This window comes from Monodon monoceros, unplaced genomic scaffold (genome assembly GCF_005190385.1).
Source record: "Monodon monoceros isolate NGI ecotype Baffin Bay Population unplaced genomic scaffold, NGI_Narwhal_1 Super_Scaffold_6, whole genome shotgun sequence".
NCBI lineage: Eukaryota > Metazoa > Chordata > Mammalia > Artiodactyla > Monodontidae > Monodon > Monodon monoceros.
In genome coordinates, this window is record NW_021703783.1 from 38295557 (window position 1) to 38322586 (window position 27030).

The following is a 27030-nucleotide window of genomic DNA, read 5'->3' on the forward strand; positions in this document are numbered from 1 at the left end:
CCAATAAAATGGACAACCTGGAAGAAATGGACAAATTCTTAGAAAAGCACAGCCTTCCAAGACTGAACCAGGAAGAAACAGAAAATATAAACAGACCAATCACAAGCACTGAAATTGAGACTGTGATTAAAAATCTTCCAACAAGTGAAAGCCCAGGACCAGATGGATTCACAGGTAAATTCTATCAAACATTTAGAGAAGAGCTAACACCCATCCTTCTCAAACTCTTCCAAAATAGAGCAGAGGGAGGAACGCTCCCTAACTCATTCTATGAGGCCACCATCACCCTGACACCAAAACCAGACAAAGATGTCACAAAAAAAGAAAACTACTACAGGCCAATATCACTGATGAACATAGATGCAAAAATCCTCAACAAAATACTAGCAAACAGAATCCAACAGCACATTAAAAGGATCATACACCATGATCAAGTGGGCTTTATCCCAGGAATGCCAAGGATTCTTCAATATATGCAAATCAATCAATGTGATACACCATATTAACAAATTGAAGGATAAAAACCATATGATCATCTCAATAGATGCAGAGAAAGCTTTTGACAAAATTCAACACCCACTTATGATAAAAACTCTCCAGAAAGTGGGCATAGAGGGAACCTACCTCAACATAATAAAGGCCATATATTGACAAACCCACAGCCAACACTGCTCTCAATGGTGAGAAACTGAAACCATTTCCCCTAAGATCAGGAACAAGACAAGGTTGCCCACTCTCACCACTATTATTCAACATAGTTTTGGAAGTTTTAGCCACAGCAATCAGAGAAGAAAAGGAAATAAAAGGAATCCAAATTGGAAAAGAAGTAAAACTGTCACTGTTTGCAGATGACATGATACTATACATAGAGAATCCTAAAGATGCTACCAGAAAACTACTAGAGCTAATCAATGAATTTGGTAGAGTAGCAGGATATAAAATTAATGCACAGAAATCTCTGGCATTCCTATACACTAATGATGAAAAATCTGAAAGACAAATTAAAGAAACACTCCCATTTACCACTGCAACAAAAAGAATAAAATACCGAGAATAAACCTACCTAGGAGACAAAAGACCCATATGCAGAAAACTATAAGACACTGATGAAAGAAATTAAAGATGATACAAACAGGTGGAGAGATATACCATGTTCTTGGATTGGAAGAATCAACATTGTGAAAATGCCTATGCTACCCAAAGCAATCTACAGATTCAGTGCAATCCCTATCAAAATACCAATGGCATTTTTCAGAGAACTAGAACAAAAAATTCACAATTTGTATGGAAACACAAAAGACCCCGAATAGCCAAAGCAATCTTGAGAAAGAAAAACAGAGCTGGGGGAATCAGGCTCCCAGACTTCAGACTACACTACAAAGCTACAGTAATCAAGACAGTATGGTACTGGCACAAAAACAGAAATATGAATCAACTGAACAGGATAGAAAGCCCAGAGATGAACCCATGCACATATGGTCACCTTATCTTTGATAAAGGAGGCAAGAGAATACAATGGAGAAAAGCCAGCCTCTTCAATAAGTGGTTCTGGGAAAACTAGACAGCTACATGTAAAAGAATGAAATTAGAACACTCCCTAACACCGTATACAAAAATAAACTCAAAATGGATTAATGACCTAAATGTAAGGTCAGATACTATCAAACTCTTAGAGGAAAACATAGGCAGAACACTCTATGACATAAATCACAGCAAGGTCCTTTCTGACCCACCTCCTAGAGTAATGGAAATAAAAACAAAAATAAACAAATGGGACCTAATGAAACTTAAAAGCTTTTGCACAGCAAAGAAAACCATAAAAAAGACGAAAAGACAACTCTCAGGATGGGAGAAAATATTTGCAAATGAAGCAACTGACAAAGGATTAATTTCCAAAATATACAAGCAGCTCATGCAGCTCAATATCAAAAAACAAACAACCCAATCCAAAAATGGGCAGAAGACCTAAATAGATATTTCTCTAAAGAACAAACAACCCAATCCAAAAATGGACAGAAGACCTAAATAGACATTTCTCCAAAGAAGATATACAGATTGGCAACAAGCACATGAAAAGATGCTCAACATCACTAATCACTAGAGAAATGCAAATCAAAACTACAGTGAGGGGGGCTTCCCTGGTGGTGCAGTGGTTGAGAGTCCGCTTGCCGATTCAGGGGACACGGGTTTGTGCCCCGGTCCGGGAAGATCCCACATGCCGCGGAGCGACTGGGCCCGTGAGCCATGGCCGCTGAGCCTGCGCGTCCAGAGCCTGTGCTCTGCAACGGGAGAGGCCACAACAGTGAGAGGCCCGCGTACCGCAAAAAAAAAAAAAAAAACTACAGTAGGTACCACCTCACACCAGTCAGAATGGCCATCATCAAAAAATCTACAAACAGGGCTTCCCTGGTGGCACAGTGGTTGGGAGTCTGCCTGCCGATGCAGGGGACACGGGTTCGTGCCCCAGTCCGGGAGGATCCCACATGCCGCGGAGCGGCTAGGCCCGTGAGCCATGGCCGCTAGGCCTGCACGTCCGGAGCCTGTGCTCTGCAACGGGAGAGGCCACGGCAGTGAGAGGACCGCATACCGCAAAAAAAAAAAAAAAAAAAAAAAGTCTACAAACAATAAGTGCTGGAGAGGGTGCGGAGAAAAGGGAACCCTCTTGCACTGTTGGTGGGAATGTAAATTGATACAGCCACTATGGGGCCACTATGGAGAACAGTGTGGAGGTTCCTTAAACTACTAAAAGTAGAACTACCATATGACCCAGCAATGGGTCATACATCCTGAGAAAACCATAATTCAAAAAGAGTCATGTACCACAATGTTCACTGCAGCACTATTTACAATAGCCAGGACATGGAAGCAACCTAAGTGTCCATCGACAGATGAATGGACAAAGAAGATGGGGCATATATATACAATGGAATATTACTCAGCCATAAAAAGAGACGAAACTGAGTTATTTGTAGTGAGGTGGATGGACCTAGAGTCTGTCATACAGAATGAAGTAAGTCAGAAAGAGAAAAACAAATACCGTATGCTAACACATATATATGGAATGTAAAATAATAATAATAATAATGGTTCTGATGAACCTAGGGGCAGGACAGGAATAAAGATAGGAATGGACTTGAGGACACGGGGAGGGGGAAGCTTAAGTTGGGACGAAGTGAGAGAGTAGCACTGACATATATACACTACCAAATGTAAAACAGATAGCTAGTGGGAAGTAGCTGCATAGCACAGAGAGATCAGCTCGGTGCTTTGCGACCACCTAGAGTGGTGGGAGAAGGAGGGTGGGAGGGAGACGCAAGAGGGAGGGCATATAGGGATATACGTATGTATATAGCTGATTCACTTTGTTATAAGGCAGAAACTAACACAACACTGTAAAGCTGTTATACTCCAATAAAGACGTTAAAAAATAAATAAATAAGTTTTTAAAAGTTAAAAAAAAAAGGACACTCAGGCAGAGGGAACAGCATGTACTAAATCAAAGAGATAAGAAAGCGCTTAGAGAAGTATACAATGTACAAATCGGGAATGGAGGTGGTGATAATGACAGGGGAAAAAACTATACAAGTAGTCAGGGGCCAGGTCACAGGTACCTTGCATGTTATGCTAAGCTTGAACTTTATCCTGTAGTTAATGGAGAGTCACTGAAAGGCTTTAGGCTATTGTAAAAAAAATCCATGCTATAAGTAATAAAGCACTGAACTAAGGCTATAGAAATGGAAAGGCAAGGTTAGATTCAACTGATGGTGAGAAAGTGAAACCGATAGAACTTGGTGACTGGATAGATGTAGGAGGCAAAAAAAAAGGAAAAATCAAGGGTGCCTTCTATGTTTCCGGATTGGGAAACTAAGTTGATTATGGAGCCTCAACCAAGTAGAGAATAAGATAAGAAAAGCAAATTTGGGAGTGAAAGATGAGTTGTGTGTATGCTGAATTTGAAGTACCCATGTAACATTGAAATGCAACAGTCTAGTAGGCAAATAAGCTTGGAAAAAGGGCTTAAGATACATACACACAGGCACAGACACAAAGATACGAGAAAGAAAAAAGAGGAAAAAAGAGAGTGAGAGGATGAGAATATAGGTGGTAGCTAAAATTGTGAGGGTGGATGTGACTACATAAGAAAGGAATCTAAACTAAAAAGAGAACCAAGGTCAGAATACTGGGAAACACCAACATAAAAGGTGAATTTAGGGGACAGGAATGTCAGAGGTGGAGTTGTATCAAATGAGGTAGAGATTAGGTAAGACAGGGATTTCAGTATCCAATGGATTTGGCAATTTGAAGACCGGTGGTAACCTTCACCAAAGAAATTCCAATAAAATGGAGACTCTAAAAGATAGTAATGAGTTATAGCAGCGAAAGATATATAAAGAGGAGGAAGAAAGAAGTGGAAATAGCTAAGACTCTCAAGAATCTCCGCTGAGAAGGGAATGCCTTCACTTCCTGCATCAGAACCACTTTATCTAAAACTAATATCCCTGTGCTTTATATCCATTCTCTTCCTGATTAGAAATTTCATTCTATTTATTCCTATTTTTTTCTATTACCTTTGGCTTCATTCTCTACTTGTTTCTTCTCATCAGACGTTGAACATGCTCAAGTTTTCCCACCTTAAAACAGCGCTTCCTGTCCCTCACACCCTCTGGCTCTCACCCACCTCACAACTAAAGTTCTTGAAGAAGTTCTCTTCTCATGACTTCTCTTCTAACTCCCACTCATTGCTCAACCTTCCTCTCTCTCTCATCTGGCTTCTGTCCCTATACTTCACTGAAGCTGCTCTTTGCCAAAGTCGTCAATGATCTCCTTATTGTGAAATCAAATGGATGCTCTTCAGGCCTGCATCTTACCTGACCACTTAGTGCCATTTGACATTATTGAGCATGTTCTCCCCCTTGAAATGCTCTTTCCTGTTAGCTTCCTTTCTGTCACACTCTTCCTAGTTTTCTCCCTCTATCTTTCTGGCAGTAGAACTAGACTTCGTGGTGTGCACTGCTAGTTGGGTCACCTTGGACAAGTTACTTAACTTTCTCCTTGCTTCAGTTTTCTCATCTGTAAAATGAGGATAACCACAGTATCTACTTACTTCATAAAGTTGCTGTGAAGATTCAGTGTTTAGTACTTAGAACAGTGCCTGGGATAAAGTATGTACTTATTAAATGCTAACTACTGATATTATCAAATACTCTATGGCTGTCATACCTCTTATCTTCTTTTGGGTTTCTTTTTCCTCTGCCTTTCCCTAAAACACAGTGTTTCCTCACGGTTCTATGCAGATTCTTACCTTACTCTACACTCTCAACCCTGGGTGATCTCATTCAATAACGGCAGAGAGTCTGTATGGTCCACAGACCCCACAGCATCCCTGAGATACTCTCTGGGGGCTCATAAAGCCAAAACTATTTTCGTAATGATATTAATACATTTGCCTTTGTTATGGTGTTGATATTTACAATGATGATGCAAAGAAAGCAATGGTGGGTAAACTTATGGAAGCTGAGCACAAATCAGGGCAGCAGCACCAAACTGCAGTAGTAGTTATTGTATTCTTTTTTGCTATAGCCTCTTACTTAACAACAACAACAAAGCCAGTTTCACTAAAGAATGTCCTTGATGAAGCAATACAAATGATTAATTTTATTAAATGCCAACCCTTGAGTACATTTTTAAAAAGTATTCTGTGATAAAATGGGCAGTACACAGAAAGCACTTTTATTGCATACCAAAGGATACGGTGGTCTCAAAGAAATGCACTTGTTTGACTGATTGAGTTATATGCTGAACTAAAATCACGTCTTACAAAGAACACCATTTTTACCCAAAAGAATGACTGACAGACAAACTACGGTTATTCAGGAACTGGGTATTTCAGAGACATTTTCTTAAAAATGAATGAAATAAGCCTGTCACTTCAAAAAACAAACAATCTTGCCATTGATAAAATTCAAGTTTTCAAGTGAAAATTAGAAGTTTAGAGACCATATATCTACCTTTAAGCTTGACAACGTCCCAATACTTCAAGGTTTTTCTGATGAGATTGTTACAGTGAGATTACTATGATGTTTTAATACTGTATAATGAAATGTATTGACATTTAGGATATCTGTATAACTTAGTGAACCAGTATTTTTCAGGTGACCAATACATGATGTCCATTCAAAGTGTAAGACACCAGTGGATTTTAACATGAATGGAAAGCTCATTGATATGGTTTCAGATTCTAACCAACCTTTAAGAAACTACTCCTTGTGTTTTGGTGTAGTATCAAAGATAAAATACTTCCCCCTTCCAATAACATATCTGTGTAAAGCCAGCTTTTATTTATATACTTCAACCAAAACAACATATCAGAAGGGATTGAATGTAGAAGCCTGCGAGGAGAATCCAGCTATCTTCTACTAAGACATTAAAGAGATATGCAAAAATATAAAATCAATGTTTTTCTCTAAATATTTTTTTGTTTAGAAAATTATCTTTCAAAAATATGTTATTTATGTTAACATGTAATAGGCTTTTTTTTTTTTTTAATTTATTTTTGGCTACTTGGGTCTTTGTTGCTGCGCACGGGCTTTCTCCAGTTGCAGCGAGTGGCGGCTACTCTTCCTTGCGGTGCGCGGGCTTCTCATTGCGGTGGCTTTTCTTGTTGCGGAGCACCGGCTCTAGGCACGTGGGCTTCAGTAGTTGTGGCACATGGGCTTAGTTGCTCCGCAGCATGTGGGATCTTCCTGGACCAGGGATCAAACCCGTGTCTCCTGCATTGGCAGGCAGATTCTTAACCACTGCGCCACCAAGGAAGTCCTATTTTTGTTATTTTTAATGAAATAATAAATATATTTCTTAAATGTCTCGATTTCAATTTCAAATATGAAAAAATTGAGAGGTATATGTAACCTACATCTACAAAAACTCCTTGGGATCCTCAATAATTTTTAAGAGTAAAAAAAAGAAAAATGCTGAGAACAAAAGATTTAAGAATTACTAAGTTATACTATTTATTCACTTACGTGCTGTTGATTCCCAACCATATATTATTTTGTATATTCCCTATACATATGCGTGCACATCAGTGTATTTTTTCTGAGTAAATTCTTAAGAGGACAGGATTTGCTATGTACAAGCAAATGTGTTATACACATTTGTTGTACACATATGTGCTTGTTGTGTACGAGGTACTACACTTCTCAAGGACACCCATACCACCAAATCCAACATTTCTTGCATGGTCGGTGTGCAAGTAATCTTTGCAGGTTTTTTTAAGGACTTTTTTTTTTCATTGGCCAATTTGCTCTTAAAACAAAGCAGAAACAAACTAAAAAGAAGAGAACCTTTATGCTATCCTAAGCCATGACAAGGCATACACTGTGGATTTATACCAGACTATTCTTCACTCCTTCTCCCATTTCCATCAAAGTTATCTTCACTTAGACCTATAAGAGGGCCTTAAAGAATTAAGATGACTAATAACTGTGCAATCTGATGAACCTACTTGGTACTGTGATGAGAAAGAAGGATCAGCATTCTGCTTACACCTTACCTTATTATGAGAGAAGTAAGTCGTGAGATAATAAGAATTACTTAGAGTATATAAGTATATTAAAATGCTTCACAGACACAAACTAATTTAAGACTAAGTTGTAGTTTTATTATACAGTAGCTAATGAATATTTTACTTGCTATAGAGCAGCAAGTAGCAGCAGTTCTCCAAGTATGGCTGGAGAACAGCTGGAGGTCCCTAAGATTCTCGTTGTTAAAGAACTCCTCTAACTACCTACACACATTTCTTTCATTAAACATACTTATTTTTTAAATGGGTGAGTAATTATACTACTTAATGCATTTGCTTAAAGTAGGAACACAAATGCATGCATGTTGAATAAGAGGTGGATTAGAGAAAAAGGTTAACAAAAAGCTCTTTCTTAAGAAGTTTTTACTATCCTTCATAATTCAAGAAACAAGTGTTTGTTAGTGGGACATTAAGTCTGTATTTCAGTTAATAACTGTTAAAAAGAACCGAATCCACCTCTTCCAAATTCCCATGACTTAACCTTGTGCATACATTCATTACACTCTATTTTAACCACTGGTTTTCTTGCTCTCTTCCTGCAGGTAGACACCATGACTTACTTTCTTACCCTTGGCACTTAGTTTGATATCTGGCATATACTAAGCTCCCAATAAATAATTGTTGAAAAATGAACAGATGAACAAATGGGTAAAAACTTAATTCTCAACTAAAAGGTAAAGCATTTCAAGGAAATGTGGCCACCTGTCCTCCTGGGTCATCAGATAACCTACCAGCTACATGTAGGACGTCAATGATTTCCGGAGAATCAGTAGAAATTCAAGCTAACCAACTTCAGTCTATAACTGGAGATTTCCCCAAGAAGTATTAAAACACAACCACAACAATCTGATTTAGTTTGAGACCCTTTGTGCCTATAATTGAGACTTCTTACAAATGCTGACACTACCCCAGAACTAAGGGCTACAAGATATATACTCTTTTCAAGAAACTCCATAGTTTTGAGAAGAATACAATAGTTTGATTATTCTCATTGCCTTATCAGGGCTGTGTAGCACCTCATGTACAATGAACTACTTGACAAACTTATTTGTTTACACATCATTAACTACTTGACTGAGGAAATATATGCAGAAGAAAAAAACTTCAGAGCAATACTTGGCTAGAGGGCACTGTTAATCGACAGTTACTCAAAACAGACTATAACTAGTCATTTAAATCATTCAGAAAATGATTTACATTTAAAAAATCCCATTATTACTATAATTTTTTAGAAAGCCCCACTGTTTAAAACCCGGTCCAATATACTCAGGACTAATCACCTTCTGGTGCTTAAAAACAAGATCAGGGACTTCCCTGGTGGTCCAGTGGTAAAGAATCCGCCTTCCAATGCAGGGAACGCCGGTTCGATCCTGGTCGGGGAACTAAGATCCCACATGCTACAGGGCAACTAAGCCAGCGCGCCACAACCACTGAGCCTGCGTGCTTCAACTAGAGAGTTGGCATGCCACAAACTACAGAGCCCATATGCTCTGGAGCCCGCGCACCACAACGAGAGAGAGAAAACCCACACACTACAACTAGAGAGAAGCCCGTTCACCGCAATGAAAGATCCCGCAGGCCGCAACTAAGACTGATGCAGCCAAAAATAAATAAATAAATAAATATTTTTAAAACGCATAAATAAAAAATAAATCAAATGTGAATCTACGGGCTTCCCTGGTGGCGCAGTGGTTGAGAGTCTGCCTGCTAATGCAGGGGACACGGGTTCGAGCCCTGGTCTGGGAGGATCCCACATGCCGCGGAGCAACTAGGCCCATGAGCCACAACTACTGAGCCTGCGCATCTGGAGCCTGTGCTCCACAACAAAAAAGGCCGCAAGAGTGAGAGGCCCGCGCACCGCGATGAAGAGTGGCCCCCGCTTGCCACAACTAGAGAAAGCCCTCGCACAGAAAGGAAGACACAACACAGCAAAAATAAATAAATAGTTAAAAAATAAATGTGAATCTACATTAAAATTCTCTTCTTGGTTATTAATACTTATTTGAATCACTATCATCAGCACTGCTCAATAGAAATAATGTGAGCCACATATATAATTTTAAATTTTCTGATAGGCACTTTAAAAAAAGTAAAAAAGAAACAGGTGAAATTAATTTTGATAACATACTTTGTTTAACCCGATATATCCAAAATATTATCATGTCAATATGTAATCAATGTTAAAAATTGAGATAGTTTACATTTTTTTTCCCTGCATTAAGTCTTGAAAATCGGGTGTGTATTTTACACTTAGAACACATCTCAGTGCTGACCAGTCACAGTTGAAATCCCCAAAAGCTAGTAGCTACTGTGCTAGCTAGTGGCTCCTATACTGGAAACCACAGTACTAGATAATTCAGAGAGAATTCTTCATATCTAGGAAAACTGCCTTTGCATCTAGGAAAACGAGTTTCAGATTTTTTTTTTTTAGTTAGAAGTGACTATGGTTAACTCCTTTTGCAGCAACACCTCAATTAACTTCCCCAAAGATAAAGTAGGAGTGGATTCAACCACAAAGAGCCCAAAACTCAGTGAATTCTTTAGAAAGCAGCTTTATCTGCCTAAAACTACCTCTGGTGAAGAAGCCAAAATAGGTACATCTCCCCCTCCCCACTCTATAAGGAAGGTACAGAGTTCACTTGATGCCTCCTCTTCTCCCCATTAATTTCTTCTTTACCCAGCTAGGAGACCCTAGTTTTCTGAATCAGGAAGGGGCTAAAGCAAAAATATCTGACATGTTTCTTTTCTGTGACAAATATATTGTCTCCAGGGGTAAGCCAGGAACCTGACCTCAGTCACAACAGTATTCAGGGTTGTCTGCAGAGCATCAACACCCACTGCACAGAAAGGGCTAGGGAAATTTTTCCAGGAGAGAAGAGGGACACATAAGGCTTCTGATCATCTGGAGCTTATTAAGAGGTGGGTTCTTAGATAAGGGCAGAGCCATGTGACCATCTTTTTCAATCTCACTCTAATGGATCTGCAAACCTGACTTAATTCTGTGATTTACAATTCAATAAGGCCCAACAGAATACCTTTAGGGATGTAGTGGAATGGGCAATCTCCCTTACAACCTAGCCAGCAGCTATGTCCATTCCTCCCAACACCTCTCTCCAGTCTGGAGGACCTACTAATACTGGGTCACAATGTTGTGACATGACATGGACCTAGAAGGAAGGCAGCAGGTCTGTCAGGGAGAGGAAAAAGGTTCTTCTTCCTCCACTTGGCAGAAGTGGGGAAGAACAGGAAATAAAAAAAAAAAAAAAAGGCAGCAAGCAGCAGAGTTAGCAAGGTTTACAAGAGGAAGATGAAATGAGTGGTTAAGAAATGTGCACAAAAAAGTGAGTCACTGCTCTTGTTTCTAGTTATAAGATAGGCCAGTAAGTGAGTCTGTTAGTCCCCTGTGCCAGAGAATGGTATTGAGAAAGTTCCTTAGATATGCCAGTGAGGTTGCCTTGGAAGTAACAGGAGAGAAGAGGGGACTGGAATAATGAATGAGCAGTAAGGAGAGCTCTAATCTATCTCCTGTATAATTCACAAAACAATTTTCTCCTGGCAACATAAAGCTCCTATTGCAATACCATATTCAAAATAAATGAGCCTATGTAGCTCTGATGATATCAATATTAAGTCTCAAGCTTACACTTGATCCCAAGGAATAAGTGCTCAGGGACTAGATATTAAATTTCAAACAATTTTATCTTTAAGATCCAATTTAAGTAAGACACGGCACACCTAGCTTGGACTATTCATTCCCTCAGGTCTCAGTCATCAATGTGATATTAAAAGAAGTTTTAAAGAACAGGTGGAAGAGTTTCTTATTTCTCTTTTGATAGGGTATAGGGTAGCATGAGTGTGTGCATGGGGGGTGGGGAAAAAGAAAAAGAAACTGCAGAAAGGTGCACAACATGCAAATATTGTATGGTGAAATTTAACAGAAACAAAGGAATTATAGTTTTGTCTCTCTCAGTCAAGCCAAACATCTATTTCATGTTGAAGATCTAGATTCCAGTTACTCCTCTGGGCATCTGAGTAGACGAGGGTGGACCCTTCTCAAACATTCAATCAGAATTTACTGACCACATGCCACATCGAAGGTATTTTGCAAGGTGCAGGCCACCATAATGCAACCACTTAGCAGAGGCCCACAAAGGAAAAGCCTCTATTCTTGGGTAGGTAATAATCTCCTATCTGCAGTTCTTTAGCGAAATAGCTAGATACATTAATATATGGTCAGGTGGCTTTTCAAATCGTCCCTATCAGATGAGGCTACAGCTCTCCAGGGAATGTGGGAACTTAAAGAATAAAATGGAGACTTCCCTCATGGCACAGTGGTTAAGAATCCGCCTGCCAATGCAGGGGACACGGGTTTGAGCCCCGGCCCAGGAAGCTCCCACATGCCGCGGAGCAACTAAGCCCGTGCGCCGCAACTACTGAGCCTGCACTCTAGAGCCCTTGAGCCACAACTACTGAGCCCACGTGCCACAACTACCGAAGCCCGCACACCTAGAGCCCGTGCTCCGCAACGAGAAGCCACCGCATTGAGAAGTCCGTGCACCCCAACCAAGAGTAGCCCCCGCTCGCCGCAACTAGAGGAAGCCTGCACGCAACAAGGAAGACCGAACACAGCCATAAATAAATAAAATTATAAAATAATAATAATAAAATAAACAAATGCTTGGTGTGGTTGATAAGAAAGAGAAAGTAAGGATAAACTGTAAACTCTATATTTTTTCTTTAAGATATTCTTAAAACAACACAGAGATAATTTATCAAAGGGTATAGTGTAAGACATTAATATATGCAGAACAATTTGAAGCAAAAAATGCAAATTTCAGGTCAAACACATTATATTAAATAACCAAGAATAAGATGTACATGGATTTCTTCTCCAAATCCTAGAATAGTAGGAACGGCAGGTTAAATCTTAACTCTTGAAAGGGGGTTTTAAGGAATATGAAAAGTGGCCACACCATACAGTGGAAAGAGAATGGGGCTGGGGAAAACACTCTGGATCTTGGTTCTATCTCCTCCCCCAGGTGAGTGTGCAGCCTCTGAAAAGCTGCAAAATGTTTCTAAGCCTTAGTTTACTATTTATATAAATGGAGGTTGGAGTTCTAGCTCTTACAGTTCATGATTATTATATGAATCACTTTTTAGAAACTAAGTAGTTAGGATTTGAGAAAGGAGAAAATGTAGGAAAGAGAATAAATGAACCAATATTTCTGATATCTTTTTCTATACTCTAAAATTAGTGACTTCTATTACCTTTATGGAAGTGCAGCACAGTAAGAGAAGAACTGGTAATCCAGCTGTAATTTCTATTGCTAACTAAAGTCGTAGGTCTTAAAGAGAAACGAAGTAGCAAGACTGCTTCTAGGCTTAAACTTTCCTAAGGTCAAACATGACATGAACAAGGTACACGTCCTTACTAGCCAAGGAACATCATGCTAGAATGCTTTCACATCAGTATTCCCATCCATCCCTTCTCCCCTGACACTGGAGCACCACAGAAACATTCAGATAGAATTCCCACAGGTAAAAAGGATCCTTTCCAGTGGCTGTGCCAGGGGATATGTCTGTCTTCACAGTCACCTGGGGGCACTCCTGGGAAATATGAAGATATATGCAAGCTTATATAAAATGAGTGTTTAGAAGCAACAAGCTAGTTCCTGTTACCACTAACTTGGGGAAATTTCCATATTAGTATATATTTATATGAAAAGCAGAAAATCTTTTCCTAAGACAATGAACTTTTTTTTCTCTCCTGAATTGTGTATTTTCCTTTTCAGTCATTATACTGTCTTTCTCTATTTTTTTTTGCTCTCATATACAGGTGCGAAGGTGGAGAGTACCTGGACCTAGGTTACTCCTAAGAGGGACAAGCGGTTTGTGCCTCCACCCCAGGAATACTTAATACAATGACTATACTTAAACTTCTGGCACAGCACTTTGACGACAATACATAAACACTGTTAAATAATGGACGAATGGTGGGAAACATATATATTTTGAAAGATTTTTGTGTCAGAAATAGTAGGCAAATCAAAGAAGTAATCCAAAACAGATAATATTAGATTTTCAGACAGTAACAAAGTAGTCTATCTGCAATATAGTCCCATCCTTGAAAGGGCATTCCTGCTCTATAGGCCAAAGGAACAAAAGATGTCAAAGTGCCATCCTCGTTACCTGAGACCTATGCAGAAAGAAGTCACCTTTCCCGGGGTATGAGTAGACTCGATCAAAATCACTCACAGCTATAAGTCCACATTGTAAAATCACCACAGCAAGTCCTCAATGGATATCTTTATCTTAGACAGCAGACAGGAGCCGCTCACTCAATGAAAAGTGAAAACACTTTTTGTCAAGAACACATGGTCACTTAGAAGCTGGCTCAATACAGCTGTTGTCTCAATACAGCTGTTGTCTCAATACAGCTGTTGTCTCATACGCCCTAAGGCTCTCCATCCTTTCAACATGACCACTCCTCCTTCCATTTCAGGCCTCCAAGGTCTGTTCTGCAACTAATTTGACACCTTTCCATACTCTGGAAGCCTCAGGCTCCACCACACCCTATCCCTACCAGATTTCTACTCTCTTACGGGCTCTGGCCCTTAATTTTATTGAAACACACACACACACACACACACACACGCGCGCGCGCGCGCGCGCGTCCATGCGGTGTGACGAACCAAGGCTTAGGGCCTAACTAATCCTGTGCCCCTCAACTATCTGGAACTAAAGTGCCCTCACACATCTTATCTTCCCATGAACCCATTTCTTCGGCTTGGAACGTCTGGCTCTTGCGCCGACCCTTCAGTTTCCATGACCCTAACTAGTTCTGGTTCTGGCAGCCCTTTCTTGTTTCCCGCCTCGGATTCTCGGTCGCAGCTCGCAGTTTCTTGGTCTGCAGAATCCTTGGAGGTTGGGGAGAGGCCCATGAGACACCCACCCCGGGCTCTCAAATTGAATGGGTCCAGTGTCCCCTTCGACTCTCACTCTTTCAATGTCCAAGCCCCAAACTCGCTGTCTTTACCTAGGCTCCACGACCACCTAGGCCACCCTCGGAGCATCCCGCGCGCGGCCCAGGGCTCTCCCAGCCTCCTGCTTCCGGGCTTTCCCTGCAGCTCGTCTTCCGGTCCTCGACCTCCGCCTCTCCCCCCGGGCCGGTTTCACCAGCCCGCGCCCACAGCCCTTCGCGCCGCTCGCCCGCGGGCTCTCACCGCTCGAAGAGCAGCCTCACGGAGAACACGCCCGCCGCCAGCGGGAACACCGAGAGGATGTGCCGGGCCCGCGGGTAGCCGTAGCCGTCGCCTGGCCCCTCGAGGTCGGCCCAGCTCACGTTCTGGGGCAGCCAGAAGCGCTCGCTCCACAGCCAGCCCCACAGCAGGCCCAGGGCTCCCGCCACCGCTGTCGCCATCTTACGCCCACCCCGCGGCCACCGCCGCCACAGCTTCAGCTGCCGCCACGGCCAACAGAACCCGCGGGGAGGCGGCCCCGGGGCGGGGCCGGACCGGCGGCCGCCCCCTTCCGGCCCCTTCTTGTCCCCGTCACGTCTCAGCCCGCCTCCTCTGCGGGGCCCAGCTTCTTCACCGCCCATCCCGCCTCCCCGCCCACCTCCCTCACCGCAGCCTCCCCGGCCGCCTCTCCTCGGGACTCCGCCTCCCGATCCTGGCCACGCCCCTCCTTTTCCCGCCCCGCCTCCACCCAGTCCTGGTCCCACCCCGCACAAGCACTCAACGCTCGTGCCGCCCGTTTTTGCTACCGGTTTCGGCGAAGATTTTCCTCCTCCCTCACTCTCCCGTCCAGCTACGGCTACACCCCTTATTTCAGGCATAGCTCCCTTATGGGGACATTCTTCTCAGTCCAGCCAGCTTAAGCTGTTCCTGCTCCCTGGAAGACCATACCTCTCTCTCGCTCTCTCTCCCCCCTCCCTCACAGCCCCCATCTCTCACTAGGGTTTATCGCCATCTCAGCTGGTCCCGCCTACTAGCAGCGTTCTTTTTGCTCCCCACCCTTTTTCTCTCTTCGTGCCCCTCCATGATCTCAACCCCCTGTCCTTGTATATCCCTCAAAATTGACTTTTAAAAATCCTTTTATTCTTCTCATGGGGAAAGGAAATGGAAGATATCCAAAGGAAAATATTAAAGGAAAAAGAAAAGTAGATGATGGCCAATGTTTAATGAGGTTTACTATATGCCAGGTACTGCCCTGAACATTTTACACACATTATTTAACTTCCTCATTCTGTGAAGTAGGTATTTACTATTTTATGGATGAGTTAACTGAGGTCCAGAGAGCAGCTTGCCCGAGGCTATATAAACAAGTGGTAGAGCTGAGCTTCTGAACTAGAAAGTCTTTAGATTCCAGAGCCCTGAGGCTTTATCCTATAAAACTCCTTAACTTTAGATGTCCACATTGAACATTGAACTCTTTTGTGGATCAACATAAACAGGGAGGGGAGCCATAGACAAGAAACCTTCAAAACATTGAATTCTAAATTGTCCCTCAACCGCTGGAGAACGCTGAACCCTGGGTGCCAACCGTTCAAACCTGGCTACAAGGTTAATTACCACAGGCTACCTAGAATGATCTGAAAAAAGATTAAAGAACTCATCTTGTCCAAGGACAGACAGAGTATCTTTATACTAGTAGGCATGCTTGCAGCAGAAGATAAAGAGTTTCAAAGGGAGAGAAAGAAGAAGAAAAAAAAGGAGCCACCTTAAGGAGTAGACTAGAAGGTCTGCTTTAGTTCAGTGGTTCTCAAACCTTAGTGTGCCACAGCTCAGACATTAGCTTCTCTCATCTCCCACATGGAGAGTTTGCTAAAAGTTTTCTGGGCTCCATCCAAAGAGATTCTGATTCAGGAGGTTCAGGGTAGGCCCATGAATGTGCATTTCTCATTTCTAACAAACTCAGAAGTCATGCCACTGCTGCTGGTCTGAGAACCACACTGCCTGAAGCCGTTTTCGTCCAAACCCAGAAATAGCTTAATGGTAACTACCCTATATTCAAGATACGTTTTAAAAGAAGTAAACTCACAGGACTTCCCTGGTGGTCCAGTGGTTAAGACTCCATGCCCCCACCGCAGGGGGCATGGATTCGATCCCTGGTTGGGGAACTAAGATCCCACATGCCGTGTGGTGTGGCCAAAATAAATAAAAGAAGTAAACTCTCTCTGATCCCATGGGAATTCAAAGCAGAGCCCCAAGGAACAAAGAACATGCTAACTTAGCATGCAGAGGCCAACACACAATGATCTTGGTCTCAAGATCATTCCCAGAAAAACACATATGTACCATTTCTCAACCTCTTGATTGTTAGAAAACATATTGCTGACGAAATACGTAATGAAAGCAAATTTAGTACAGGTTTCACTTTGGCCAGGAGTGATCTGACCAGCAAGCTGGTAAAAGAACTAAGTTGGCCCCTGTAGCAGTCATGGACAGAGTCTCCTTAACCATCTCAAGTCCCAAGCTGGCCCCTTTTCCTGCTTTACCAACAGAAAAATTCACATCATCCTATTGTCAACATTGACATAGTCCAACAAGTTGCTTCATTTAGAGAGCTGAGAGAATAAATGATAAGCCCTTTTTATTTGGCTGTAGGTTCTTTTGTTTTCTAAGAATGTTTAGTGTTATCTGGTCATTCTCTTGATAAGAATATCCTTTTATTATATTGATTATGGAGCTAATTCTTGTCTCTACGGTCTGTACCTATGTCTACCTTAACCCTTGAAAGGCACAGGAAGGAGTTCTTCCAAGGGTAATCTCAGCCCCCAAGTACCTGATATACGGTGACATACTCAACTGATACCCATTAATGCCAGCCATAGGCACTCAGACTTTTTGTATAAGGTTAGTAGATATAGGGAGTACAATGTGGATGGGTTAGAGCAGCAAGCAGTGAGTCACAGAGTAAAGGTAGCTAAACTCAAGCCAAGATTGGATATTTTATAAATGTCAGCAGGAACTTCTGGATTAACTGTTCAGTGAACAGGGCTTTCTAAATGACTTCAGCCTGTGCTGGGGCCAAGAACAGATAGTAGTACCCGGACAAGCACTTAGAAGACCAGGCAAGATGCTGGAACACACAGTGACCCTGGAAAATGTTAACAGATGACTCAAAAAGCATTTCTATCTCCAAGGAAATCTACACTCCCATTAAAAAAGGTACCTTAATTGGGGCAGTTGCCTCTCCAAGCAAGGAAAACAAACAACCAACTATGCCTCTGCCCAGGGTAGAAAACAAGTCCATTTTCAGCAGAGGCATTTGGAAATTCCATTTAGCATTTAGGTATATTTGTAAGGTAAATTATTAAATGCGGAGTACAATTAACAATAAAAAACCACCACTGCATTTTGAATTGGTAAAACAAACAGCTCATTTTGAATGAACACAATAATTCTCTTGCCAAGTTGCTTTCAATTTTCAAGAAAAATGTTTTCTAGGCGGATGAAATCCTAAGATCAGCCCAACACCACCACCTAGTGGTGAGAAGTATACATTGCATGTCTCTTCACTTGATACCCATCAGATCCATCTGCCTTTTCCACCCAAACTGCTAAGGTAAAAGCAGGTCCTGAGAGACTGTAACAATGTAAAATAATAATGGAAAAGGAACATTGAAAAGTTCAAGTGTAAATTAAAAGCTTTATTGAATAAAAATGTTTCAGAGTAAGCAAGGCTGTAAGAAAGCAGAATATTTTACATCTCTAAAAAATATCAGAGCTAAATCTCTAAAAATGCAGTATAAAGAAAAGCCTATACCTTAAAACACCTCTCTCCCCCAACATACAATTTGGAATATCAATTATGTACAACGACTGTACTCAAGTTTATATTGTTCCAAAACCTTAATACTAGAAAACCATCTCCCAAAAAAGGCCTATAACTGGTTTAATTGCACCCTAGGAATACTGTCTGCCATAAAAATCAATACATTTCAGAGTTTATAAGTATTAAAAAACTAGTGTCCCAGGAAGGGGATATCAGAAGTAGAATATAGGGTTTGGGGATCTGAGCTCAAGTGGTTTGAGGCTTTTTTTTTTTTTTTTTCTGTTATTCCTCCTTTAAACTCATCATTTTGCTCTAATATGCAACATGGCAAATACAAAAGATCTTATAAAAATATTGCGGCTTACAGTAAACTATGAGAAGCACAGATACCACCAGAGAAGAAAGCAATCACTTGGGGGTGTAGTCAAACTCATTGGCAAATACCATAGCTTATTTGGGACACGATGAATCTCTCCAAGCACTAAGGGTGCTCAAAAGGTGCTCCAAAAAGATGGTTATGCTATATCTCAATAATCCGGTTCAGGATGTTGTTTAGAAAGCAGGATGCAATAAATTCCCCATATATATCGGAGCAAGCAGTAAATTCCCCATATATATCAGAGTAAGAAAATTAACCTAAATTTTTTTTAAAGACTAAATATTTGATCTCTTAACAGAGGAATACTAAACAATAAATTGGTATTCATGTAAAAATATACAAACTGTGCCCTTTATACTAAAGTGCATTCAGTCACAACGTTTAGGCCCCTAAATCCCTTCTGCATGTTTCCTAATTCCACAATTGAATTTTTAGCGTAACAATGTACTAATCATTTCTCCATTTTCATATTGTCTTTTGGGAGTACAATGGAAGCTGGACTATATCCGTTGGAATATTCCCCCCCCCCACACACACATACACACTCCCAACTCCCAAAAGACCTTAAAGCAGTTGTGTATATCATCATTGCTAAAAGAGAGGATTTAAGTAATGTTATCTAGCATTTAGAATTGGTTCACTTAAGCTGCACAGTATGGGATTTTTTTGAAGCAAGAACTCTTTTCCAAAGTTACTTCCACATAAATTACAGCTCATGCTAAGACAGCTGTTTTGTGCATCACTTTGATAAAGGGCAGTGGCTCACTAACACTAACATAAATTTAAGGCCCAGCATCATTGCAATTTGTTATTCCTCATCTTCATCCTCATCATAGTACCGATTTCTCTTTATCTGTTCCTCCACAGAGAGCTCTTTGACTACTTCTCCCTCCCAGAATCCCACATCCTGGGATGTCTGATTCTGAGTAGTGAATTCTTTAGTGGAGGTGTTATCTGCAAAGCTAGACCAATTTTTAGAGTTGGGTTCTAGTGAAGACTGCTGTGTGAGAAGGTTTCTATCACCTTCATCTAAGTTTGCACCATTTTCTATAAGATTTTCACTCCCCATCTCAAAACTGTGAACTTCCTTACTTCTCCTTCCTGCCTCCTCTCCTTTAGATCCCTTGTTTGGCCAGGTTGTTTTTTCCACACTCTCATTCTTCTCGGAGGCATTGGCATTTTCCGTTTGTTTCCTTTCTGCTGCTACACCTCCTCCAAACTCCTCACTCTGCTCTGACATGCTCCAGCCTTTCCTGATAGATGGGGACAAGGTTTTGGGGCTCTTGACTGAAGAGGTTCGAAATGAAGCTGCTACAGTGAACGGGCGGCTTCTCTCCTTCAGTGAAGAAGTTCGTCTTAGCTTCTTCAGATCCAGATCTACATCCTCAGGAGCTTCAGGCTTGCTGATTTCATCCTCAGGAGGCCACTTAGGCTTCGATACTTTGATCCCTTCCTCCAAGGCACTTCCTGAACTGCCAAGTTCAGTAGGGGGCGGCCAGGCAATCCTCAACTTCTTGGTTTCAGCTGGCTTGTCTTCTTTCTCCAGCGGGGACGAGGCCTTGGCTTCCATACTTGCAGTCAGCACACCAACCTTAGCAATGGGGGCATCTTCTACCCCTGGGCTCTGAGGGGTCTCCCCTGCATTTGGAAGCTGGGCTGGTCTCTCTAATGTTTCTTCGTTTTCATTTTTGCTCGCCCACAGATCCTTGTGTGGTCTGTGTCCAAAGCCTTCATCATAGTTGCCTTTAGATTTAAAGAGTTGATTGAAGTGAGGCTTGCAATAGATTCTCCCATGTAAAGAGGCATATGTTCCTAGACTGTTGTTTTAAAAAAAAAAAGAGCATAAAGTTAACAAATATGTATTCTCTTATTTACACCAGTAGGCTGAAACCTGGCAACTCTAGTATATTCAGAAGATGCTAAGTGAGAAAAACACCTTTAAAAGCACATCAGTCACTGAGGGTGTCCTTTTAAACACATTTGTTTTATTATCCTTATAAAAAACATGCTCAATTCTAGGTCTGAACCTTCACAAGACATTCTTCCACCTGGTACATTCTCCCATTTTCAAGTGATTTCACTCCCCTCTGTCAAAACTGTTGAAAAAGTTACTTCTTCCAGGAAGTCTTCCCTAGGTAGTCCCACCTAGTTCTGATCATTCATATATTTCCTAAGTATTTCTAACCTATAACTACTTTTAATGATATTCCTTTGTAAAAAGTTGCATCTTTTCCCTCCTAGTTTCCCATTTGTGTTATAATTTAAAAGCATGTTTTTACAGGAATGGGTAGAATGCTCTGCCAACGCTTGGCACTGAGTAGACGTCAGTGATTAAATAAAGGAAAGCTATGGTTAATAGGAGAATGGTGAGCAGTAGCCAGAAGTCGGTCTACCCTAACAAGAGTGCTGGACAGGCCTTTAGGACATCTGGTGTCTCTCTCAGGGTTAACACATTTTAAAGGGGGGTATAAAAACAACAGCATTTCCACAGAAGAAATATAAAAATTCAAAAATTTAGAAAAATGTGCTCTGGAGAAAAAAATACAGTGGGCAGAAAAAGAACCACTGTGTGGAAGTTACAGAGGCACATTTTGGCTCAACAGAAGGGAAAGTTTTCAAGCTAGCGCTAACGCTGGAACTAGCTGTAGTGGGGTATTAACCCCCGCAGAAGTGCCACGCAGGTGCCAGGACATCTTTCAACAGTATGCTGGAAAGGGTGCTTGCTCTGGAAGGAAGGCTGGAGGAAATGACATCCTGGTTACTTCCTCCTCCAAGGCTCTACGGTTAAAATGAGTTAATATGGAATATTTCCCCAATTTGTCACATTTATATCCATACTTTGAGTAACTTGGAAGAAATGATACATAATTATTTTCTCAGAAAATAAAATGAAACAATATACAGAAAAATATATGCCCTTCAGGATCTATTATTATTGCTATTTTTTACCATTTATATAGTGTTTGGGATAATTTCAAGGGCTTCAACAAGTATCCTCTTGAGATTTCTGAACTGTATGATTCTATGATACCAAGGGAAAACATTCTGCTAAAGTAGGTCACAGGGGCAGTTACCTGCAACTTACATGATTCAAGCTTCGGTCCTAACATGTAAATTAACATGTGAGAGTACCAAGAAGTTCTAAACACCATTATAATTTGATACAAAATGCCTGTCATTAAATGGTACTTTTTACTTTCTTCAGAGGTCCTCAACAGCACACACTATTAGCACCACAGGTTTTAGTACCAGTGTTCTAAAAACCAAAGACTCCCTCTGGAGGTCCAACCACACAGAGAGATGGCTTGTTCTGGTCTGGCTTACCTCAGCTTGTTGTTGCAATAGGAACAACGGAAGCAGCTGACGTGAAACACCTGCTTGTTGGCCAAGAGACGCTCCATTGAGTAGACTGTTTTCTGACATTCCACGCAGGTCTCTCTTGCAGGTGCCTGAAACTTCTAGGAAAAGCAAAGGACAACTTTAGCTAGCAAAGGCAGCAATGAGTTAGTACTCTGCTGAAGTGGGCCCCGGGATTTACTTTGTTATCTAAGGGCTCCCTTACCTGGTCTGTCAATTCTCAGAGGAACAGTAAGCCTACTGCAATTCTATCGGTTGACTCTCTAAAGCCAAGAGGCTCTCCTGAATTCCTTACCCTGATTGTCTGGCTGCCATAAGTGCAGCAGCCACTGAGGATGGGTGGAGCTAGGGCTGGACTGCAGAGAAAGGCTTAGACAAACCACCACACACACACACACACACACACACACACACACACACACACAAGTACACACAAAATGATTCCACGCACAGGAAATGAGGAGAAAATGTCATCACATACAGAAGAAAGAAGTTTGATGGTTTGATCCAAGCGCCAAATAAGAAGCAGAACAGACTTTTTAAAGACCAGATTCTGAAGGGGGTAACTTTCAAGGAGAGAAAGCATTTGGCTTTTGGAAGTAGGAAAAGACTTTTAAAATCTTTTTATTTATTTATTTTTACTGAAGTCGAGTTGATTTACCATGTTGTGCCCATCTCTGCTGTACAGCAAAGTGACTCAGTTATACACATAGACTTTTTTTAAATATTCATAAAAGACACTTTGATAAAGCATCTCTCAGTCCCCTCTGCATATAATCTTGACTTGCTCAATCCACTAGACATAACATTTTTAAATAAAGCAAAATTGACACATAAATGGAATTTTAAAAGACACACAAACTATTTTATTAGGATTCCAGAAGAAAGCATAGCCCAATAAAGCTACAGGTTCTATAATCTTTTTAAAACACCAAATGGAGAATAAAACTAATGTACTGGGTAGGGGGGTGAGTCACAACGGGGATTCACGAACTGTTTGTAAAGTGTGGAATATGGGCGGGGTGAGCACAGCTGTTGCTGGTAAACTCAGTCCTAAACTACATAAAGTAGGTTGTATTAGCACTGATGAAAGCTAGAATTCCAAAACCATAAGTTTTTACATGATAAGAAATAGTTACATGGCCACTAGGGGTGGGGGTAAGAAGTCCCTAGGTGTGTGTGACTCTTGACTTGTCCCAAGAGAAACAGCTCAACCAGTAAATGCAGAAGCAGCTTTAGTTAAGGTGGCCTGGAAGCTCTTTCAGGCACCTTGGTGGCCTCTGCCACCAAGACCGGTATGGTGGTAAATAATACAATTTAGTCCCAAAGCCCAGGGCCTGAATGGTTAAGGTAAGCCTAAGATAAACCAGCTTATGGGTAAGACAGAATTTTGATTAAAAAATCCGAAAATAGACCCGTAAAAAAAATTCAGACTGCTGGTTCACTTGCCACATGATTCACTAGGAAGTAAAGCAAAAATAGGAATGGTTTTCCAAGTAGATTTGGACAGAAAATGAGAGTAGAAAATGGGCATAAAATGGAAGTAAAGGTTAATATCTATAAAAGGGAGTTTAATAAAATTAGTGCTCCCAAATAGCACCAAAGAATTTAAAAATGAAGGAGGAGGGCTGAGTGTTAACAGCAGCCCCTCCATTCCTAGGGTTAGAGTAGAAGAGAAAAACTTAAAGAATCAAAGACCACAGCTACAACTTAAGTTTACCAGGCATAAGGGAGGTACTTAAATATGATCAAATGTATTGTACCGAATGCTGCTGGCAGATATCAGGGCGTTATTTGGAGCTCAGAATTGTTTTTTCTTTTTTCAAAATTTACTTTATTGAAGTATAGTTGATTTACAATGTTGTGTTGGTTTCTGATGTACAGCAAAGTGATTCAGTTTTACATATATATAGTCTTTTTCATATTCTTTTCCATTACGGTTTATTACAGGATATTGAGCATAGTTCCCTGTGCTATACAGTAGGACCTCACTGTAGAATTGTTTTTTCTTTCTCTCTCTTGCTTTTTTTTTTTCCTTTGGCCGCACCTCATGGCTTGTGAGTTTGAACCCAGGCCCTCAGCAGTGAGAGTTTGGAGTCCTAACCACTGGACTACCAAGGAATTCCGAAATTGTTTTTTCTTATCTAACAAGATAGGACCTAAGTGGAGATGTCCTTGCATAATTTAATTAGGTTTCTCTAAAAGGACTAGGTCCTTGTCTAGCAAACAGGAAAGCCATTAAAAGGCAGAATAAAATTTGGGTATAATAGTACAACTGGAGCCACTGGAGAGCGGCTGTACAAATCACAATTCAGACAATGTAAAAGTAATAGGACAAATGTATTTACTTATCAGATTGAAAATCTTTTTCAGTTGCAGGATGAATATTGTATTTATAATACTTAGGAGAGTAAGTGCTCATTCTGGTCGCTAAAGACAGAGCAGGAGACAGAAATTTCCCATGGTAGAGGAGGAAATGGGTATTATTCTGCTAAAGGAGACTGGAAGCCTACAGAGCATGCCTCTGTTACACACACACACACACACACACACACAGAGAGAGAGAGAGAGAGAGAGAACACACGGTAGGAGAAGGGTGCAGCCCAGTGAATAGAAAGGAAAACCTGAGAGAAAGCTGCAAGTTGAGCTCACATTAGGAGGAAAGTGGAAGGCAGGAGCAGAAACTAGGTACCGGGAGCAGGAAGCAGAAGCTGGAAGAGACAAACAGGAACCTTCAATGAATACACAGCATTTGGTGTGCCCTGGAGGGCTTTTTTCTGCAGCTGAGCTGAAACTCAGTTACAGACTCATATCCAAGAATAAGACCACATTTTCTTTCTTTTTCAAGTAACTGCTAATCGTGGCAAAATCAGCCTCACTCACATCTACCTGAGGCTAGATCAGAGTACCAGCTCAGAAGAGAGAGCTTTTATAGCCTTCACCCAAGGAGTGTCTCATTAACAATTCTTTAGTGTCTTTCTACCTCCCACACCTGACACCCCCCAACCCCGTGGCTCCCTCTTGAACGGAGCCTTCCACAACAAGTGAAAAGGCATTCCTCCCCTTAACATCAAATTAATGGACTGCTAGCTCAAATATCTGACTAGCCACAAGCTTCTACCTCGCGAGACCTACCAGATTCCCATTATTCCTCTTCCTTTTTTCCATACACCCTTTTCAAATTATTTAATGAAGGTTGATACGGCAGCTGCCCAAGGGCCCTTATAGCATCATAAAGACAAGAGGAGCCCAACATGGTAGTATGCCAAGTCAGAGTGGTTGTGGCGGTGCATTCCCTTTATTTCCTCTGTCCTGGGCTCTCAGCCACTTTTCTGTAATCGCCCCCATGTCTATTCAGACAGCAGGAAGCACGGTCAGTGCCCAAACCTCTACCGTTATGGTAGGCCTGGCCCACACCCTGCCCAGGCCGTCATGGCACGCCTGAACTTGCATAGCCACCTTTAAAACACTGCCAGTATTAGAATGTCAGACATTTTTTATCTTTCCAATATATTTTTTCAGTTAGTAAGATGTTTTTTCGTCTCCCCTCCCTCACAATTTTTCAAATGTAGAAACTAAGGTACCAGGATGTCAGATGCGTTATAGAAGTTTGCACAGCCAGTAAAAGAATTAAGATTAAAACTCAGAATTCCCAACTCACAACCCAATAGAGTATTTTCTCAATTGTCCTGGAATAAATTTCCATAACTAAAGGAAACGCTTTGGGGAAGGGAGCAGATGCTAACTAACTCAAATGAACATAATTTCACCACAGCATTTTGAACAAATGACAGTCTTCACTTTGTTTCAAATTAAAATATGCAGATAATATCTTCAGTATATTCAGGAATGAGTGTGATAACATATAAATAATTGATGTCCCTAAACACTGTCATGTCTTTCCCATCTGAGGGATGTTACAGGCCTTCTGTAGATCAGCATCTACTTAAAGCTTTTTTACAATAAATTTTTATGACTTCATCTACATTCTTTCACTCTCTTGTCTCATATATATTTTTTAGTCTAATGAAGGCTCCAGTTGGGGTACACGTCTGTGTGTGGGAGGGGAGCAGGTAGCAGCTGGCCATAAATGGTGAAGCTAATTAGCCTTTAGACACAGTGAAATCAAAAGAAAAATCTGTATTGATGTCAGGCCTCCATTCCTCAGATAGAACACTATAAAAGGCCTTTCATTTCCTCCTTACAATTTGTACAAAATATCTGGGTAATTAAATTGAAATTCTTCACCATATAGTAAATGGTTGGGCTGGCTCTGAACAGCCTTAACCCTTCCCCTAGCTTTCTGCGAAAGCATTTTGGAGATATTCACACCTTAAGCAGATCGCTCTACATGTAGAGGAAAGGTTAGTGCTCTGAGAAAGCAGTAATGATGTAGGTAGTGAGAAAAGATTCTAGATGCCCTTCTAGCACAATTCTGGTAGATTTGCAAAAGAGCATAAAACCTCCTACCCTGTCCATGGAGGAAGGGACAGGGCACAGAGGGTACAGCCTCTCATGCAGGCTGCCATATTTTCTCTGCACATCCATCAGCAGGACCAGCCTAGGAACCTGGGATAGGGCTATCCTAGACCAGTAGGTGTTCCCAGGGCCAGTCACATCTCCTTCCTTATCATTTAGGGAGTAACTTATTTCAGTGGGAGAAACATTTAGGGAGTAACTTATTTCAGTGGGAGGGCATAAAGCTTAAGAGATCTCTGGGTCTCTTGAGTTGAAAGGTTCTGATCCTTCCGAAAGGGCCCACTGAGCTCTAGACCCAGAACATCTATTTTGAGAAGGAACCTGCAACGTCAACTTCATTAGTGCCAAGTCTCATCAACTGAATTATCTAGCCAGTGTTCAAAATAGATAAAATCCTTACTTTTAAAGACCAGTATCATTTATGGGGTGTTTTTTTGTTTTCTGTATTTTTACT

The 27030-nt window shown here is 41.2% G+C and overlaps 2 protein-coding genes across 7 annotated transcripts in view; both read right to left on the bottom strand.

The window, feature by feature from the left end:
* CERS5 (ceramide synthase 5) overlaps positions 1-15083 on the bottom strand; it is a 35012-nt gene extending 19929 nt beyond the window's left edge. Inside the window, exon 1 of one of the 2 annotated variants that reach the window (XM_029206175.1) lies at positions 14806-15082. In XM_029206175.1, the coding sequence (XP_029062008.1) occupies positions 14806-15002 (197 nt within the window). In that variant the 5' untranslated portion in view covers positions 15003-15082. Of the gene's footprint in view, positions 1-14805 lie in introns of both variants that reach the window. The other variant, XM_029206176.1, reaches the window with a different exon arrangement.
* Positions 15084-18623: 3540 nt separating this feature from the next.
* LIMA1 (LIM domain and actin binding 1) overlaps positions 18624-27030 on the bottom strand; it is an 82627-nt gene continuing 74220 nt past the window's right edge. For all 5 annotated transcript variants that reach the window (XM_029204539.1, XM_029204538.1, XM_029204537.1 and 2 more), the window contains 2 exons: positions 22065-22198; positions 18624-20557 (listed from right to left, as the gene is read on the bottom strand). In XM_029204539.1, coding sequence (XP_029060372.1) covers positions 19549-20557; positions 22065-22198 — 1143 coding nt within the window. In that variant the 3' untranslated portion in view covers positions 18624-19548. The remainder of the gene's footprint in view (positions 20558-22064; positions 22199-27030) is intronic.